The 19,663-nt window shown below is 55.8% G+C and overlaps 1 protein-coding gene and 1 pseudogene across 1 annotated transcript in view; one reads left to right on the top strand and one right to left on the bottom strand.

The window, feature by feature from the left end:
* Positions 1-4,159: 4,159 nt before the first annotated feature.
* LOC101439955 (enhancer of mRNA-decapping protein 3 pseudogene) lies at positions 4,160-5,668 on the bottom strand (annotated as a pseudogene).
* Positions 5,669-9,458: 3,790 nt separating this feature from the next.
* The window catches only part of CARD19 (caspase recruitment domain family member 19), a 29,930-nt gene continuing 19,725 nt past the window's right edge, over positions 9,459-19,663 (top strand). Inside the window, exon 1 of the mRNA XM_058301462.2 lies at positions 9,459-9,582. Within this exon, the coding sequence (XP_058157445.1) occupies positions 9,576-9,582 (7 nt within the window). The 5' untranslated portion in view covers positions 9,459-9,575. The remainder of the gene's footprint in view (positions 9,583-19,663) is intronic.

Here is a 19,663-nt window from a genome sequence, read left to right as displayed (position 1 = left end):
GCATTAAGTGCCTACGACAGGCGCGGCCCTGGGGCTGCGGGCGCCCACGCGAAGGCATCCAACAGGGTATTTTCAGGCGGTGATACTGCTTGGAAGAAAAGAAATGAGAGCTGGAGGGGGAGGCGGGCAGGGCAAGGAGGCAAAGGGCATGGGCGGGGAGGGGGTGTCGGGGGAGCTGAGGCTGGGGCAGAGCCTGGGGGTGGGGGAAGGCTGTGTCCCGCGAGGAGCCGGGGAGAGCATCCCAGGGAGGGCAGGGCACACTCGAAGGTTTTGGAAATGGAGCGAGATTGGCCCGCGGGGAGTGGGAAGGTGAGCAGGGGAGGGACCCATGGGGGGCGGGCTACGGCCCCTCTGGCTGCCACGGAGAGGGGGGGTCTGGGTGAGGGTGGAGGGAGGCCGGTCGGAAGGCGGTTACCCTGGTCCAGGCAAGAGGGGAGGGGGCTCGGACCAGGGGCGGTGGTCCCGGAGGTGGGCCGAGGGTTGAGTGGGGGGCATACTGGGCAGGGAGCCCGGCTGTGGTGGGGTCAGGGTGAGGGGTGGGTGAGCGGGCCCCGCTCAGGGGCATCCCGCTGGGTGGCAGGGTGCAAATCCCAAGCTGTTTTCCAGAAACCCCCCAAGGCTGGCCTCTGCCCGCTGCAGGGGGCGCGCCCTCCTGCTCCCTCCTTTTGGGCAGGCCTCTCGGATCAGGCGCCCCCTTGGACCGCTCTGCAGCTGCCTCTGTGGAGCCCGAGCCGCCCCCCACTGTCCCGCTGCGCTGCGGCCACGGGCCTGGAAGGGTTAACTACGCAGCCGGCAGCGGGAAGGGAGCCTAGGGGGGCAGCCGCACAGCAGCCCCGGGACCAAGGTGGGAGCAGCAGGCCAGGCGCTGCTGGCCACGAGCCCGTCCAGCCACGCGCCCCTAAGTGAGCCGGGGCGTCCCTCTAGCCAGTGTGGCCAGATGCTTTTTGTGTGTGTGTGTGGTTTTTTTTTTGTTCTTTCTTTCCTCAATCTTTCAGTTTTATCTTAGTGCTGTTTTTCGGTTCCCTGAGAGCTGCACAAGTGAGAGCCTTGACCTCGGGGTCTGGGCACGGAGGGCAGGACGTCTCCGTCGGGAGAGGAGTCCCTCCTCTCTCTAAGGCCACTGCAGAAGGCAGGGAGGGTCCCCCGTGCCACCTGGGGAAGAGGGTGACGCTTGGGCACAAGCTCCCGGGTGCCCCTTGACAAGGCTATCCGCCCCAGGGCCGCTGCGACTCACTAGGATGAGCAAAGCGTTCTGCGCCAGGGGTCCATCTAGCTCCCGGGCTCTTCACCTGCTTTGTTCCGCGCACCCCTTTGGCAGTCAGGTGAAAACCACGGCCCCCTTCTCGGAACACAGCGGCAGATGCTTTTATGACACTCAACATCTGAGCTCAGAGAAAATAAAGGAAAGTTGATTTTTTTTTTTTTCCAGTTCAAGCTCACGGACCCTCTGAAATCTCTCAACGGAGCCCTGGCTAAGACCCCCTGATCTGGCTCGTTTTCCACTGCACCCAGTCAGGGGCGCCTAACTGTGTCCCCAGACAGCCAGAACCTGTCTGGCGGCCGCTACAAAGTGCCTGCTCCCTGGCCCGGCCTCCCGGATGGTGGTCCTGTCTAAAGGGGGCCCCCTCGGGAGCTCTCCGACTTGAGAGCGAGCAGAGGCTCTGGGGGGTGCGGCACAAGCCTCGGGCCCTGGCCCCCTCCCATGCTGGAGACAATTCAATTCGAGGAGGGGAGGGGGGAGCGGGGAGCAGCCCCTCTGCCCTTCCTCATCTGCTCCCGGCTCCTACATGAAAAGTGAGCAACAGCCTGAAGCCGCTGCACCAGGGCCCCCCCGAGTCCGCAGCCCCCGCTGAGCCCTCCCACCCTCGCCCCCTTAACAGGCGGGCAGGCACAGGGCAGGAGGAAGCCTGAGGCTCTGGAGAAGGGCTCACAGGCACCAGCCCTTGGGCCAGCGCTGCACTCCGCCAGTCGCCAAGTCCTGGGCCTGGGAGGGAGAGGACCCGAGGGGCGCTGTGTGCCTCCGGCTGTGCCCCAAAGCCAGCTCCTGCAGAACTAGCTTCAGCTGGCACCTTTGAGGTCGGGTGCTGGCCTCCGTCCATCTGGAGGGGACAGCCATATGAGTTCCCAGCCCAGACGTCCAGGGGCTGGAGCCCAGGCAGGAGAGGGCCACGTGCTCTGCTCAGGGATGAGAGCAGCAGAGGATGGCTTCAGGAGGGGGGAGGGGGACTGGGGGGGGTGAGGGCAAGGAGGTGGGAGTGGGGGCCGAGAGCGGGAGCCCCGGGGAGCCTCTTCTGGCTCAGCTCCAGGCTCCCTCGGGGGCCTCCCCAGTACCGAACATTAAAGCTGTGCCTGGGGAAGCGGAGGTGGCTCAAGCGACTGGGCTCCCGTCTACCATGTAGAAGATCCAGGGTTCGATTCCCGGGGCCTCCTGATGGAGGCAAGCTGGCGCATGAGGCAAGCTGGCCCGAGCAGAGAGCTGGCCTGTGCAGGAGAGCTGGCACAGCAAGATGATGCAACAGAAAGAGACACACAGGAGAGACAAAGAGACACAGCACACCAGGGAGCTGAGGTGGCTCGAGAGAATGATTGCCTCTCTGCCGCTCCAGAAGGTCCCAGATGGGATCCTGGTATTGCCTAAAGAGAAGACAAGCAGACACAGAAGCACACACAGTGAATGGACACAGACAGCAGAACAATGAGGGGGGTCAGGGGGAGGAGTGGTGAGGGGCAGAGGGAAAAAAAGGCTGCATCTAGTGTCAGACTGGCAGAGGCTCAGTGCCCAGCTAGAGAGGGTAGAGGGCTGGGAGCACAGCTGGCGAGGTGGGCACTGTGGTGCTACAGTGGTACAACCTTGGGAAGCGGATGTGGCTCAAGTGACAGAGCTTCCGCCTACCATGTGGGAGGACCCGGGTTCGATCCCTGGGGCCTCCTGGTGAAAAGGAAGAGAAAGCGTGCCCGCACGGTGATCCAGCGCCCCCTCGAGTGCCTGCGTGGTGAGCCCGTGCCCGCGTGAGTGCCCACGCGGCGAGCCAGGGTCCACTCAAGTGAGTCACGCAGCAAGATGATGATGCAACAGAGAGACAAAGGGGAGAGTCAAGGTGAAGCGCAGCAGGAACAAGGAACTGAGGTGGTGCAAGTGACAGGGAACCTCTCTCCACATCAGAGGTCCCCAGGATCGAATCCCGGTGAATCCTAGAGGAGAGAAAATGAGAAGACAACACAGACAGCAAAAACAGCAGGGCAAGAGGAGGGGAAGGGGGGAAATAAATAAATCTTTAAAACAAAACAAAACAAACATAACCTTATACTGCCTGTTCTGAAGACAACAGGAAAACCATTATAAAAGCCTGATACAGTAACAGCACCCTGATGCCAACCCCTTTCCTGCCTCTCAGGCGGATGGAGTGGAAAAGACGGAAGGGCCCTTGGAAAAATCCCAGCACAAACTTGGACCGGCTTAAGAAAAGGGGTCAAAATCTCCTAGATCGACTTGGGGGGGGCAGCGCAGGGAAGGGTCACTGCCTTCAAAGTGAATGGAGAGGGGAGCGGATGTGGCTCAAGCGGCGGAGCGCCTGCTTCCCACGCGGGGGGTCCCGGGTTCGGTTCCCAGTACCTCCTAAAAACAAAGACAAACCAGCAAAACCAACGAAAAACCCAGCTCAGGGGAGTGTTGGGCGCCGGCTTCCCACTTACGAGGTCCAGGGCTCAATCCCTGGTCACAGTACCTGGAAAAAAATAATTAGAAAAAGAAAATAATAAAAAGGAGACCCAAAGCCTGCCCTCTAGTGGACAAGTGTGGCACAGCTGGTTGCAGGATTAGAGTCAGGGCGGTCCCTCCGGGAAGCCACAAGCTCTGAAGCAGAAGGCACAGGCCGCAGAGAGGGTGGGCCCCGGAACCGCAGAGGCCCTCGCCAGGCCCAGCGGCTGGAAACCTGAAGCGCAGTCTGAGAGCTGCTATGTCTGCGAACAAAGCTCCACCTGGCCACGCAGGGGACTGAGTGCAGTGACACCTGGAGCCCCGGGAAAGCTTTCCCTGGCTAAGGGCAGGGACAGGTCCGTTTTACCTATGTCCTGATCCCACACAGGAGAAGCAAACCCGAGGGAGAAAACGAACTCACAGCAAGGTCCAGGAAGCTTCCCATCCTGCAGGAATTTGTGGTCAAGTTCGGTGTGAGGGGAGGCTGGAGACTGCCAGGCGCTGCCCAGAGCCCCTCTCGGTACAGGGCAGCGGGATGACAAACTCGCAGCCTAAGGCCGATGCCCGCTCCGGGAACACCTGCCGGGGAATGTCACCCAGACCGACGGGCCGGCACGCTCACCCCGCAGCAGAGGCAGGCCGGCGCAGTGACCCCTGGGCATGCGCAGGAGGGTCTCCGCCGAGCACTGGCGCCCGGTTCTGGCTGGCCCAGGCCCCGGCTGCCTCGTCCCAGGGCTGAGCCTGCAGGAAGGCGATCTTCGGACAGTCCAGATGGTTGACCACCAGGTCCACGGGGCTACTGGACCGATCTTGGGGGCTAGACACGTTGGCCTGGAGTCTTGCTGAAGAGGGACAACTCTTTGGTGAATGTAGCAGTTTGATATAATTGATGAATTCCAAAAAGAAATCTTGGATTATGCTTGCCATCTGATCTGTACCTGGGCATGACTGAGTTATGATTAGGGTGGTTGGGGACTCACAGATAAAAGGCATGGCAAGGGACAGAGCTGGGGATTTTGATGTTGGAGTTTGATGCTGAAGCCTTAAGCTGGAGCCCTGGGAAGTAAGCTCACAGAGGAGAGAGAAGCCAGGCCCAGGAAGAGAGGAATCCTGAGCCCAGGAAATAGAAGCCCCAGGAACGCAGGAACCCAGGAAGCCTGGACCCTCACAGATGTCGGCAGCCATCCTGCTCCAAATAGACTCTGGTGAGGGAAGTAACTTATGCTTTATGGCCTGGTGTCTGTAAGCTCCCACCCCAGATAAACGCCCTTTATAAAAGCCAGCCCGTTTCTGGTGTTTTGCATCAGCACCCCCTTGGCTGACTAATGCAGTGAGGAGCTCCAGCATCTTGGCAAAGTTGGGCAGGAAGAGGCGGTATGCTTGGGCGGGTGCCTTCCACAGCTGCTACCTCGAGCCCCTTCACGTGGGGGCCACAGAGCGGGCCCACCGTAGGCCCCTGGTGAACATTTTTGGGATTCAGCCTGTTAGGTCCTCTGCATAGTGTCAGTGCCATCTGACTAGCACAGCCGCTGTCATCTCCAGTTTGGGCGCCACAGTCAGTCCCTGCTTCTCAGCCAGGGACAACAGCTGTTTATGGAGCTCACACTTGGGACCGCCTGGCCAGAGGCCCTGCAGAGCCCTTGCCCACGCTGTGGTGCACTGTGGCCCAGAGACAGCGGGCTCTGACCCCGGCACCGAGGGGGCCTTTCATTTGGCATGCCTCGGGGGTGAGTGCCACCTCTCCTCGCACAGGTGTCCATTCCCCAAACACTGCTGCCTTGTCAGAGAGGGCCAGCGCTCTTCAAAATCCAAATCGGTGTCTGGGGTCTCCTCCATAGCATTGTCTTTATCCGTCACTTGGCCATCCTCTAAACCACTGTTCTTGGGAGTTGCCTGATTCAGGGGCCTGCTACAAGATGACCAGAAGTTGGGCCGACCACGGAAACTTTTGGACTGGCTCAAGGATTCCATGTGACCGTCCACGCAGCTTTTATTTATTTATTTACTTACTTATTTATTTATTTCTCTTATGCCCCCCCACCCCAGTTGTCTGCTCTCTGTGTCCATTCGCTGTGTGTTCTTCTGTGTCTGGTGTAGTCTCATTAGGCGGCTCCAGGAACCTATCCTGGGACCTTTCAGAGTGGGAGAAAGGTGATTACTCTCTTGCTCCACCTCAGCTCCTTAGTTTGCTGCATCTCTTCTCTGTGTCTCTTTTTTTGCTGTTGTAGCAGCATCTTGCTGCATCGGCTCTCCATGTGGGCGGCAGCCCCTCTCCTGGGAGGTCTGTTCTCCTGCACGGGAATGCACTCCTTGCACAGGGGCCACTCCTTGCGTGGGGGGCACCCCTGTGCAGGGTGATACTCCTTGCATGCAGCAGCACTCCACGTGGGCCAGCTCACCACATGGGCCAGGGGGCCCTGGGTATAGAACCCAGGACCTCCTATATGGTAGGCAGAAACTCTATCTGTTGAGCCATATCCGCTTCCCAGCTTTTATTTTTTCAGGCAGCTTTATTTATTTTTTCAGGCAGCTTTATTTATAGATTTTTAAAAAATTCTTCCTCTCCCACCCCCTCATTGTTTTGCGCTCACTTTCTGCTTGTCTTCATTTATTTTTATGTTTATTTTTTGTAAGGAGGTATGGGAAACTGAACCCGGGACCTCCCATGTGGGAAGGAAGCGCCCAATCATTTGAGCCACCTCCACTCCCTGCTTGATGTGTTTCCTTGTTGCATGGTCATCTTGTTGCCTCAGCTGTCTTATCTTCTTTAAAAGGAAATGGGAACTGAACCCAGGACCTCCCATGTGGTAGGTGAGTGCCCAAGGGCTTGAGCCACATCCGCTTCACCACATAGCTTTTCAAGCATATTTGTTGCTGGGGGGAAATGGCAGCATCGTGGCTCTTCACCTCTGTCCCCTTAGGAACGTTCTGAGGGGCGCTGCTGGAGGTTGGCTCCTTGAACTTGCCCAGACCAGTCAGCTGATACCCACTTGGTAACCAATAGCCGGGGGACCTAAGTCGGTCTGAGGAAGGTCTCCAAAATGCTGGTTGTCTCCAGGACCTGGAATCCCCAGAATTTTAAATTCTGTGATGTCACCTGCCCAAAGGTGATCTCTGCCACAAGGCCCTTCATTCCATTCTGCAAAGGCCAGGTGGGAGAAATGGTCTGGCTGACCTGATCCACTGCTGACCCTCTTCTTAGATAGACACCCAAGCCGTCTCCACAGCTGACGGACACAGCACTGCCCAGCCAGTCCGTAGCCACGTTTCAGATAGGAGACCACCGCGAAGAGAAGGATGCATTCAGCGTGCCAGAGATTGAAGCGCTTCTCCAGACCGATCCTCACAGCTGTCCCCGCCGGGAGCACCCCCAACTGTATTCATTGAGCACTTACTGTATGCCACTTGGGAAGCTGATGTTGTAGTGGAGGTAACAGAAAATAGGTAAGTGCAGAAAATAAGATAGGGATGAGCCTGGCAGCCACTGAGGAGGGACCCCTCTGGCTGGTATCTTGCCATCTGCAGACCCACAGAAGGTGACCTCAGGGGGTTGGATTTGGACATCAGATCCAAGAAATAATGAACAGTTCTCTTACTATGAACAGCGTGGAGCAGCTGGACTTAAGCTTCAGAAGGAGACAGGTTTCTTTTTCTCTGAACTGTTAAGATCCGTTGCCCGGTTACCCAAAGGAACGTTAAGCTTTTTGTTATTGATTTCTAGGAGCTCTTTATTAATTAAGGAGATGGAACTTTTGTGAGATGAGTTGCCAACATCCTGCCTCCCCCCCCCCCCCATTTCTTGTTTGCTGACAGAGTAAGACATGTGCGCAGGAGGGCTGAATAAAGAAGGGGGCAGGCCTGGGAAGGTGGGGGATGCCCCCCTTGACGGGCAGGGGGGAATAGTGAATGCAAAGACACCAGGTGGGAATGAGGTTTCCATATGTGGTTTGTATCTGGCTCCCACTGCCATGTCCTGTGTGAGACCCCCTTCCCCCCACCCCAGGGCGGCCCTGAGCCAGAAAGAGTGGCGCGGTGTCCCGTCGCTGACCCCCAGGACCCCGCCCCGGAAAGGCGGGCGCGGGGCGCTGTGCCCTGCAGCGTCGTCCTGCGAGAGCCCGCCTAGATTCTGCGTCCTCTGAGCTCAGCCAGCGCGGCGGCGAGGGGAAGGGATGCTGGCGCCGCGCGGAGAGCCCCGGCCGCACCCGCGCGGGGCGGGGGAACGCCTTGCGCATCCGCTGCGGTCCTGCGCACTGGCCTGGAGGGGGACCCGCGGTGGCGCGGGTCCTTTGAGCAGCGGCTGACTCCGCCTCTCCCAGCCTCAGTTTCCCCGTTTGACGCGTTGGCCGGATAGGGTCGTGGAGGGGCCGGGAGCGGAGGTGAAGGTGCACGGAAGTAGCGCTGGAGTGATGCCGGCCTCCCCTGCGCGCGGGCTCGAGGCTTCCTGGAGGTGGCGGCGCCTGCCCCTCCCCGCTCTCCCCCAGGTCCCCTCCGTCTCCCCAGTCCCCACCCTGGGGGAGACAGGAAATGGACAGAGTCAGCGAAACCCTGAAGACTGACGGATGAGGAATAATGGGTGCGGGGGGGAGAGGAGAGCCAGGCAGCGTCCGAGGCGAGGGCCGGGTGGACTCCCACCTGGGGCCCCGCAGCTCCCAAGCCCCGGCGCCCTCTGCCCTCGGGGCGGCCCCGCCGGGGCCTCTGCGCAGGGTGCCCTGCGTTTCCAGGAGGTACCTGGAGCCTTTCCACGGACCCTCCCCCGTCCCGCGCTAAGCCGTGAAAGGCGGCCGTCCCCCCATTTTATGGAGGGGAAACTGAGGCAAAGAGCTGGAGGGCGGGGAGCTCAGGGGTTGGAGCCGTCTTCGGCCCGGGCTCCCGGCCAGGCTCCAGCATCTCGGAGTAGACTAGAGGGGCGGGAGCAGCAGCCGGCCGAGCGGGAAACGAGGGAAGCCGCACCTCCGGTGCCGAAGGCCCAGGCCCCTCGCCGGTCCTGGGCGGGCGCCGGGGCCCACCTGACAGCCCCCGGAGCCGAGGCCAGGCAGGGGACCGGCCCGCCCCGGCAGGGCACGCTGCCCGCTCGCCTCTCGCAGGCCGTGCCTTCGCGGCCGGCGGCTCCCCGGGACCTGGAAGCGCGTCACTGTGGGGCTCGCCCCTCTGGCGGACCCCCGGGGCTGCTGGTGGCCCCCCGGCCTTCCGCGCAGGCTTTGCCCTGCAATCCTTGCCTGACCTCTGGCGCGAGTTGGGTAAATAAATCATGTCACCTTTCGGAGCCTCCGTTTCCTCACCCCGGGCTAGGGGCGCGGTGGTCCGGGGCGGGCAGGGGATCGCGCCAGGCAGCGCGCCGTCCCCCGGGACCCCAGCCGGGGCCACGCGGGCGAGCCGGAGAGGGGCGGGGCCAAGGCGGGGGCGGGGCCAAGGTCGGGGGCGTGGCCAGGGGCCGGGGTGGGGCGCGGCCAGGGAGGCGTGCGGCGGCTATTGGAGAAGCTGCGTCGCAGCTGGGGGCGGGGCTCCAGCGAGGGGCGGGGCCCGAGGCTCCTCGCGGAGCCGTAGCTCACGCCCGCGGGCCTGGGGCACCTCGCTACGCCGCAGTCGCGCCGGCGAGGGGCGGGGCTGAGGTAAAGGGCGGGGTCCGGGGCTCTTCGCGTTGCCGTAGCGCACGCCGGCGGGGGCGGGGCTGAGGTCGGGGGCGGGGCCCTGGGGTCCTCGCGGCGCCGGAGCCCGCGCGCGGAGGGGGCGTGGCCCGGCGGGAAGGGGCGTGGCCCTGCGAGAAGGGGCGGGGCGTCACCGGAGCCCCGGCGGCCGGGCCAGGGCGGCGGGGCCGCGGACGGACGAGCGGGCAGGGCGGACAGGCCGGGGACAGCGAGCGTGGGCCGTGGCTGCCGCCATGACAGGTCAGTGCGGGGCCCGCGGGGCTGCGCGCGGGCGTCCTGCGCGCTCGGCGCGGCCGGGCCCGCGCGCCCTCCCCGGGGCGCCCGCTCCTCCCCAGCCCCGCCGCGCGGGGCCGCTCTTCCGCCGCCGCGCGCCCCGCCCCGCCGTGTCACCTTGGCCAGGGGCCCCCCCCCGCCGCCCCGGCGCCCTGCTGCGTAAAATGGCGATGACAGCGGCGCCTCCCGCAGCCTCGCTGGTGGCCCGGGTGGCGAGGCTAGCGCCGCGGGGGTCCGGGCAGGGACTGCGCGCCCGGGGCGGGCCGGCGGGCGGGCCAGAGTGGGCGTGGGGGCACAGAGGCTGGGCAGGGGGCGCCGTCGGGGAAGGCCCCTAGGGACGCATCGCGCGGGGAGCGGCGCGTGTGAGACGAGGGCGCGCTCCCGAGCCGGACTGCGGAAGATTTTGGGGACAGAGGGGCCACTTCGCCTCCTGGGCTCCCTGTGGCATCCACGGAGGCCTGCTGCACCCCTGGCCCCAGCAAAGCCTGGGCGCTCGGCGCCTGGGGCTCCCGAGGAGGCTGCTTGCCTCGCATCTCAGCTCCTTTCCTGGGAGGGGATGTCCAGCCTGGCCATCCCCCCAGGGCCTCTCCATCTGGGGCCCACTCACCTTAGTGGCCCCTGCTCTGTGGAGCTTCCTGCATTGGGAAAACCCTCTCAGGAGGGTGAGGGGCAGATGGCAGGCCCCATGGCCGCAGGGGGCTCCTGCAGGCCACGCCTCCTTCCTGAGAGCCACCCCTACTTCTGCAGTGGGGGCAGAGGTCATCCTGGGTGGCCCAGGGGTCAGGGAGGCCCCAGAAGTCCCCATCCTCTCTCCCAGCCCAATCTGGCATCTCCACCTGCATCTTGTGCGCAGGAGTGAGATTTGACGCGCTGGAAACTGCCGCGTTCCAGGACACCCGGGTCCCAGCTCAGGCCGGAACAGGCCCCAGCGGCCACCGCCTCTCCCCTGGCCCCCCTTTTATTTGCGGTGACTGTCTCTGGACACCTACTGCCCGCCAGGCCCTGCCCGGGGCACTTCCTGTCTGTGATTGCCTCCTGGGGACAGGTGGAGCTTTATCTTTCTGCGCAGAGCAGGAACACAGGCTGGGATCAGGCGGCACAGCCCAGGGCTTGGATAAGAACCCTGATCCTGGCTGCCGGCCTGCCCTGCTCGGGCGGAGCCCCCAGGCTCCCTGTAGCACTTTGGTCCCAGATGCAGGGCATGTTGCTCAGAGCGCTTTGTGGGCCTCGGAAGAGGCCTGGACGCCAGGAGACACCCCGGTGCTGGGTGTCAGCGCAGGCCCAGCCCTGGCCTCGCTGTCCTGAGGCAGGCAGTCCAGGTAGGCTTCCTGGAGGAAGGGACCCTGGAGCTGGGAGACCTCAGCCACCCAGGGCTCCCCGCAGGCTCGGAGGGCGGGGCCTCATCTCCCTGAGTGTTGAGAAACAGCACACCCGGTTCCCCCTGCTGTCTCTGGTTGCTGGGTCTCCAGAGGCCCCCACCACCCCCTTCTCTTTGGGGGAAATGAGGCCGAGAGGGCGTAGGTCTGCCAGGGCCAGGCGAGACGCACTGCTTCCGTGCACACTGCAGTCAGGGCGGGAGCGCAGCCGCTGGAGGCTCTGCGAGCCCGACTTGGTCCCCCTCCCCCGCCCCCCCCACCCCACCAGGGTGAGGGGCGTGCTGGCGAGGAAGCGGGGAGCTGCTGCCGCCAGCCTCCAAGGTAGCCCTCGTGCGGCGCGGGGCAGCCCTGTCCGCTCAGGCCCAGGACAAGAGGGGCTCCCGGGCCTCGGGGGAGGACGGCCCCGGGGACTCAGCGAGGCCTGCTGCGGGGGGACAGCGGCTGATCGCGTGGCAGCCACGGGCAGGCGTTCTCGGCGTCAGGGGCAGGGATGGCGGGGGCTGCTGGGCGAGGAGTGGGGCCGCCCCCACAGCGCCTCCAGGGCCAGGCTGGGAAGGGGGAGGGCGCAGGCAGGGGGCTGGGTTTGGGGCCCGTGGTCCTGGAGGAAAGGGGCGGCAGAGAGACCGGGTTTTGTGGCGCAGCGATTCCATCCTCCTTTATCCTGAGGACCCGGGTCCTACCACGTGGCCGGCAGGCCCTGGTCTGGAGGCGATTTCCTTCCCCGGTGCCCTCTCCGTGCTAACGAGGCCCCTCCCTGGGTCCCTGCGCGGCCAGTTTACAAACAGCTGCGGTCAATGCCAGGAAGCAGCCGAGCCCCCGGGAGCGCTGCGGCCGGGCCCTGCCGCCAGAGGTGACTCACGCCGGTGACTCACGGCTCCTGGGCAGCGTGGGGGGGCTGCCGTGGGGGGCTGCACAGGGCGCCGGCCCCCTCTGCTGACTGCCCCTGCCGCGGGCCTCTGACCTACATCCACTCATTCCAAAAAATCTTCAGTGAGCGCCTACTGTGCGCCCCAGCACTGCGCCCTGCCCCGAGGAGGTGGCTCCTGGGGAGACAGCTATGACATAACGCGACACAGTTAAAGAGTGTGGTAAGTAGAGGGCGGCTCGTTTGGCTGTCTGGAGGTGCCTCTGCCCTCTGCGGTGCCTGGCTTCTGACCATGCATCCGTCACTAGCTGGCTGCCATTGATTTGTGCTCTCATCACAAGGCCATTGAAAGGATAAGTTTATTGGTGTGCAGAGAGCCCAGCAAAGAATGCCCAGCCCGTGGTGCCCACCTGGCACACATGGGCTGGTACCTCTGTTCATTGTGTAACCGGAGAGGCGGCAGGTGCCCTGTGGCCTGGGCAAGTCTCTGGGCGTCCCTGGGCCCGGCGTCCTGACCAGTCCGTCTGGCCACCCGCCCTGCAAGGATGAGGGCTCAGCCAGTGTTTCCAGCCCACAGCCGCCTTCTCCTGGGCCCAAATGATGAGGCGAGATGACGGTGGGGTAGGGGGGGGAGCACAGTGCAGTGGCCCCTGTCCCCGCCCCAGGAGCCAGTGACCAACCTGCCGTGTCCCCGAGGCCCCCGAGCATCCTGAGGTAGGTTCCCACCAGAGCCTCAGCTTTCAGGGGCTGTGCAGGGCCCCACAGACCACAGGTGCTTTCAGGGGGTGGGGAGTTGAGAATCTAGAAATTCATATTCGGGGGAGGTGGAAAGAGCAGTGGGAGGAAGTGGCACCAGAAAAGTCAAGCCGCCCAGAGGGTGGGCTGTGGAGCTCGTGCCACGCCCGTGAAGTCCGAGAGGGGGCCCTGCTTTTCCATCACCATGACCCCTGCAAAAAAAACACAACTTTGTTGAGGTATAATTTATGTATAGGAAACAATTCAGTAAATTCTGAGAAACGCACACATCTGTCTACTTCTCACCCCAGCCCAAACTGAGACACAGAACATTTCAATCCCTCCAGCAAGTCCCTTTGGGCCCTTGCTCAGATAAATCCCCACCCCTAATCCAGGGGTGATCTGCCTCCTGCGACCCCTCCCCCCCTTTTTTCCTTTAAATTTCAACAATGGAGCTTTCTGTTTCCAAGTAGGATTTTAAAAATATGAATAGACTTTCATTGATTGATTGATTTTAGAGCAGTTTTGGATTGATAGAAAAATAAGCAGCTAGTACAGAGAGTTCCCATACAGGCCTATCTTGTTTTATTGCGTTTCGCTTTATTGTGCTTCGCAGATAATTGTGTTTTTACAGATGGAAGGTTTGTGGCAGCCCTGTGTGGGGCAGGTCTAGCAGCCCCATTTTTCCAACCACCTGTGCTCAGTTCCCGTCTCTGTCACATTTTAATTAAGGTGTATACATCTTACACTAGTGTGGGACATTGTTACAATTGAACTAACACTGGTACATTATTATTAACTGAATCCATAGTTTACATCAGGGTTCACTCTTTTTCTTTCTTTTTTTTTAAAGATTAATTTTTTTATTTATTTCTCCCAGCCTCTTCTTCCCGTTGTCTGCTCTCTGTGTCCATTCACTGTGAGTTCCTGTGTCTGCTTGTCTTCTCATTAGGCGGCTCCAGAAACCGATCCTGCGGACTTCCAGAGTGGGGGAGAGGCGGTCATTCTCTTGCACCACCTCAGCTCCCTATTCTGCTCTGTCTTCTTATTTTCTCTCCTCTGTGTCTCTTGTTGCGTCGTCTTGCTGCGCCAGCTCTCCGCGTCAGCTGACACTCCTGCACGCTGCGCTCTCCTATGTGGGGCTGCACTCCTGCATGGGCCAGCACCCCGTGTGGGCCAGCTCGCCGCGTGGGCCAGCTTGCCCTCACCAGGGCATCGAACCCTGGACCTCCCATATGGTAGACGGGAGCCCAACTGCTTGAGCCACATCCGTTTCCCCAGGGTTCACTCTTTGTGTCTACAGGCCTAAGGGTTTTGACAAATGTATAATGTGTTTATTCACTCTTACAATATCATACGGAATAATTTACCTGCCCTAAAAAAAACCCTGTGCCCCCCATTTCACCCCTCTCTCCCTCCCCATAAACCCCTGACAACCTCTGATCTTTTTACCCTCTATAGTTGTGTCTTTTCTGGAATGTTACATGGTGGGAAAGCTGGAGTACGTACCCTTTAAGACTGGCTTTTTCACGTAGCATTTTGTGTGTAGGATTCCTCCATGCCTTTTCAGGGCTTGATGCTCATTTCTTTTTATCTCTGAATGATATTCCATTGTATGACTGTCCCGGTGTGTTGATTCATTCAACTTTTGAAGGACATCCTTGGTTGCTTCCAGTTTGGGGCAATTCCGGTTGGAGCTGCTCTCAACATTCATGTGCAGGTTTCTGTGTAGACATACATTTTCAACTCTTTTGGGTAAATACTGAAGCGCATGATTGCTGGGTTGTATGGTAAGACTATGGTTAGCTTTCTAAGACACTGCCAAGCTCTCTCCCAACGTGGCTGTCCTGTGTTGCATTCCCCCCAGCAATGAATGACAGTGCCTGTTACTGCTTGTTCACACCAGCATTTTTTTATTGTGCCGCTGGGTAATGCAAGTGGACACAGAAGAACACACAGCAAATGGACACAGAGAGTAGACAATGGGAGGCGGGGAGAGGAGAGAGAAATTTTTAAAAAAATCTTAAAAAAAGTGAACAAACATAATGGCAAAAAAAACCCCTGATTTACATAAAATTTAAGCAGGTACGTTCATTGATTTTTTTCTTTTAAGGGGTACTGGGCGGGGAGGGCAGCGGACTTGGCCCAGTGGTTAGGGTGTCCGTCTACCACATGGGAGGTCCGCGGTTTAAACCCCGGGCCTCCTTGACCCATGTGCAGCTGGCCCAGGCGCAGTGCTGATGCGCGCAAGGAGTGCCCTGCCATGCAGGGGTGTCCCCGTGTAGGGGAGCCCCACATGCAAGGAGTGTACCCCGTAAGGAGAGCTGCCCAGTGTGAAAGAAAGTGCAGCCTGCCCAGGAATGGCACCGCCCACACGGGAGCTGACACAACAAGATGATGCAACAAAAAGAGACACAGATCCCCATGCCGCTGACAACAACAGAAGCGGACAAAGAAGACGCAGCAAATAGACACAGAGAACAGACAACCGGGGTGGGGGGAAGGGGAGAGAAATAAATAAATAAATAAATCTTAAAAAAAAAAAAACAGGTACTAGGAATTGAACCCAGAACCTCATACATGGGAAGCAGGCGCTCAACCACTGAACAACATCTGCTCTCCATTACTTGATATTTGAGTAGGGTTTCTTAAACTTTTTTGTTCCACAGACTCCTTTGCCAGTCAGGTAAAAACCACAGGTCCCTTCTCAGAAGTAGTGCCAGATAGTTTTATGACACTCAACATTGGCATGCCTTTAAATTAAATTTTAGGATTATTCAAAATTATGTTTTACAACTTTCCCATAATTTCAATACCTATTAATCTAACACGATTCAACATCTGTTCAGTCATTTTCTGGAAACATTTAGAAATTCAAGTTTTCCCACAGCGTCGTCAAACCATCTCCAGCATCCTTACCAACCTTTTTGCAGGCAGTTACCCCTGCACTCAGAACACGCTACATCAAAATAAAAATGATGCTAAGTCCACACTAAACTGTGTATTATTTAATAAATAGATCACAGCCACACCAACACGTCCCTGTAAGAATAATGTTTTTTTGAATTTTCAATTCAAGTTCATGAACCCCCTGAAATCTGTCCATGGCCCCTTTGGGGGTCCGTGGACCCTGGTTAAAAACCCGTTTTTAAGTATTAAACCAGCCTTGCATACCTGGAATAAATATTTAGTCATGGTATATAATTCTTTTTATACATTGTTGGATTTGATTTGCTAACATTTTGTTGAGGATTTCCTTGTACAAGAGATAATTGGTCTGTAGTTTTCCTTTTTTTTTTTTTTAGATTTCTTTTATTTATTTCTCTCCCCTTCCCCTGCATTGTCTGCTCTCTGTGTCCATATGCTGTGTGTTCTTCTGCTCCCGCTTGCACTGTCAGGTGGCACCAGGAAGCTGCATCTCTCTTTTTGTTGCATCATCTTGCTACATCAGCTCTCCATTTGTGGAGTGCCACTCCTGGGCGGGCTGCGCTTTTTTTCACGTGGGGCAGCTCTTCTTGCGGGGCACACTCCTTGTGCGTGGGGCTCCCCTATGTGGGGGCGCCCCTGCGTGGCACGGCACTCCTTGTGCACAGCAGCACTGCGCGTGGGCCAGCTCACCACACGGGCCAGGAGGCCCTGGGTACCGAACCCTGAACCTCCTATATGGTAGGCAGATGCTCTATCAGTTGAGCCACGTCCGCTTCCCAGTTTTCCTTTCTTGTAATGTCTTTATCTGTTTTTTAAAATTGGTTTCATTGATACATATTAGTAAGGCATACAGTCCATCCAAAATGCACAATCAGTGGTATTTGGTATAATCATGTAGTTGTGCATTCATCCCTTCAGCCATTAATAGAGCATTTTAATTATTCCACTAATAATAAAAAAAGATGAAAAAAGCTCTTACCCTTAATAATCACCTCTCAGTCTCTCTGCTTCCCTTGCCACACAGCTGCTATTCTGTTTCTGTCTTTCTAATTTACTTGTGTTTATATAGATGGAGTCAAACAATACATAGTGCTTTTTGTCTAGTTTCTTCTCACTTAGAATATTTCTTTTTTTTTAAATCCTTAATGGAAGATTATTAATATATTACTAAACACTACTGTCCATATTTTGCTTTGGCTGTATTTTTGCCTGATATTAACATCTTGTTACATTAATGTACATTTGTTCAGTTTCCAAGAAAAACAGTCTTATATATGAAATATTACCCATGCGCATATTTCACATGAGGCTTTTGATATTTGATGGTCTCATAGAATGAGCTAGGGAATATTCCCTCTGCTTCTATTTTCTGGGAGCGATTACAGAGAATTGGTATCATTTCTTCCTGAAATGTCTGGGAGAACTCACCACGGATCCCATCTGGGCCTGGTACTTTCTGTTTTGGAAGGTTATTAATTGTGGATTCAATTTCTTTAATTAAATTAGGCCTATTCAGATTATTTCTCTTTGCGTGAGTTCTGATAGACTGTGTCTTTCGCACAGTCCACTTCATTGGTTCATTTCATCTAAGTTATCAAATTTGTCAGGGGAGTAGAGGTAGCTCAGTGGTTGAGTGCCTCCTTCACACAGACAAGGTCCCAGGTTCAATCCCTGGTACCTCCTTAAAAAAATTGTGGACCTAGAGTTGTTCGTAATATTCCTTTCTTATGTTTTAATGTCTATGGAATCAGGCATGATGGCCCCTCTTTCATTTCTGATACTAGTAATCTGTGTCTTCTCTCTTCTACTCTTGATAAGCCTGGCAATTGGTTCATCAATTTTATCAATCTTTTCAAATAACCAGCTTTGGGTTTTGTTGATTTTCTCTATTTTCCTATTTTCAATTTCAATTATTTTTGCTCTAGCTGTTGCTATCTCTTTCATTCTGCCTGCTTTGGGTATATATCGCTCCTCTTTATCTAGTTTCCCAAAGGATAAATTTAGATTTTTGATTCTAGAGCTTTTTCTTTTCTAATATATGTTTTCAATGCTATATATTTCCCTCAAAGCACGGCTTTTGCAAAATGCATTCCACTTATTTTGGTAAGTTATAGTTTTCATTTTCACTTACTTCAAGATATTTTTGCATTTCTCTTAAAACTTCCTCTTTGACCCATGTGCTATTTAGAAGTTTGTTGTTTCAGCTCCAAACACTCTGGGGTTTTCCAGCTATCTTGCTGTCGTTTCTAGTTTAATTGCATTGTGGTCTGAGAGCACACATTGCATGACTTCTATTCTCGACTTGTGTTTTATGAGCCACAATGTGGTCTGTCTGGGTGAATGTTCCATGAGCGCTTGAGAAGAATGCGTATTCTGTTGCTGGATGAAGTATTTTATAAATGCCTGTGAGGTCCAGCTGCTAGATGACACTATTCAGTTCACGTGCATCGTTGCTGTTTCTCTGCCTGCTGGATCTGTTAATTACTGACAAAGGTGTGTTGAAGTCTCCAAATATAATAGTGGACTAGTCTGCTTCTCCTTGTTCTCCTTGCGGTTCTATCAGTTTTTGCCTAATGAATATATATATAATTTTAAGGAAGTCCCCGGAATTGAACCCAGAACCTCATATATGCAAAGCAGGAGCTTAACCACTAATCAGTTTTTGCCTCATGAATTTTGACGTTTTGTTGTTAAGCACATGCAAAGCAAGGTTTATGTCTTCTTTGAGAATTGACCCCTTTATATCATGTAATGACACCTCTTTCTCCCTGATAATTTTGTTTGCTTCTAAACCTGCTTTGTCTAAAATTAATTTACCACTTCTCCCTCCCCCCGCCCCCCCTCCCCACTGGTTGGCTCTCTTGTCTGTTCATTGTCTGCTTGTCTTCTTTAGGAGGCACTGGGAACCAAACCTAGGACCTCCCACGTGGGAGGCAGGTGCCCAACCACTTGAGCCACATCCGCTCCCTGCTTGTTCTATCTGCTCTTTTCGTCTGCTCATTGCATCTGCTCTTTTTCTTTAGGAAGCACTGGGAAACCAAACCTGGGACCTCCCATTTGGGAGGCAGGTGCCAAACTGCTGGAGCCACATCCATCTTTATCCATCCATCCCTTAATTTTTTTTCTATTTTAAAGACAAATATATTGAAGTATATCATTCATACATCAACATACATAAACAATAAGTATATAGTAAAAGTTGTGAACTTACGAAACAAACATGCATAATATATAGAGCTCCCATACATCACACCGCTACAAATACCCTGAATTTTGGGAAACATTTGTAACAAATTATGAATGAACATCTCAAAGTATTACTAACTAAAGTCTGTATCTTATATTTGGTGTATTCCCCCCCCAACCCACCTCATTTTATTTTGTTTATAAACCATATTACTTATCTAAAGTGTATAGTCAATGGCACTGAGTTGTGCATTCATCATTTCAATCAACATTAGAGCATTTTCATTGCTCAAAAAAAACACAAACCACTACCATACCCATATGTTATGCTACTGATGACAAATCCTATGATGTGCTTTCACCATTTCCATTCATTTCCAAGCATTTACAAACAACTTTTTACCAATTCTGCACAGATTAAACCTCAGCTTTCCATTCTTTAACCACATCTTTTTCTCCAGTGACATATTCGAGCTACTAACTCCATGTGTTTACTCATTATATTTAGTTCATAATAGTGAAATAATGCAATATTTGTCCTTTTGTGCCTGGTTTGCTTCACTCAACGTAATGTCCTCCAGGTTCATCCATGTCATATGCCTCTTGACTTCATTTCTTCTTAGAACTGAATAATATTCATCGTGTGTATATACCACAGTTTATTATCCATTCATCCGTTGGTGGACACCTGGGTTGTTTCCATGTTTTGGCAATTGTGAATACTGTCACTATAACACTGGTGTGCAGATGTCTGTGTCACAGCTCTCAGTTCTTCTGGGTATGTACCGAGTGGCGGAATTGCAGGGTCACGTTTTAGATCTGTATCTTCTTCCTTAGGAACCAAACAGACTTCCACAGTGGCTGTCCCTTTCTACATTCCCACCAGCAGTGATTAAGTATCCCCATCTCTTCACATTCTTCCACCACTTGTAGTTTTCTGTTTTGTTAATAGTGGCCA

This window comes from Dasypus novemcinctus, chromosome 8 (assembly GCF_030445035.2).
Source record: "Dasypus novemcinctus isolate mDasNov1 chromosome 8, mDasNov1.1.hap2, whole genome shotgun sequence".
Taxonomy (NCBI): domain Eukaryota; kingdom Metazoa; phylum Chordata; class Mammalia; order Cingulata; family Dasypodidae; genus Dasypus; species Dasypus novemcinctus.
The sequence above is the reverse complement of the archived record's forward strand: the minus strand, read 5'-3'. Positions and strand labels throughout refer to the sequence as shown.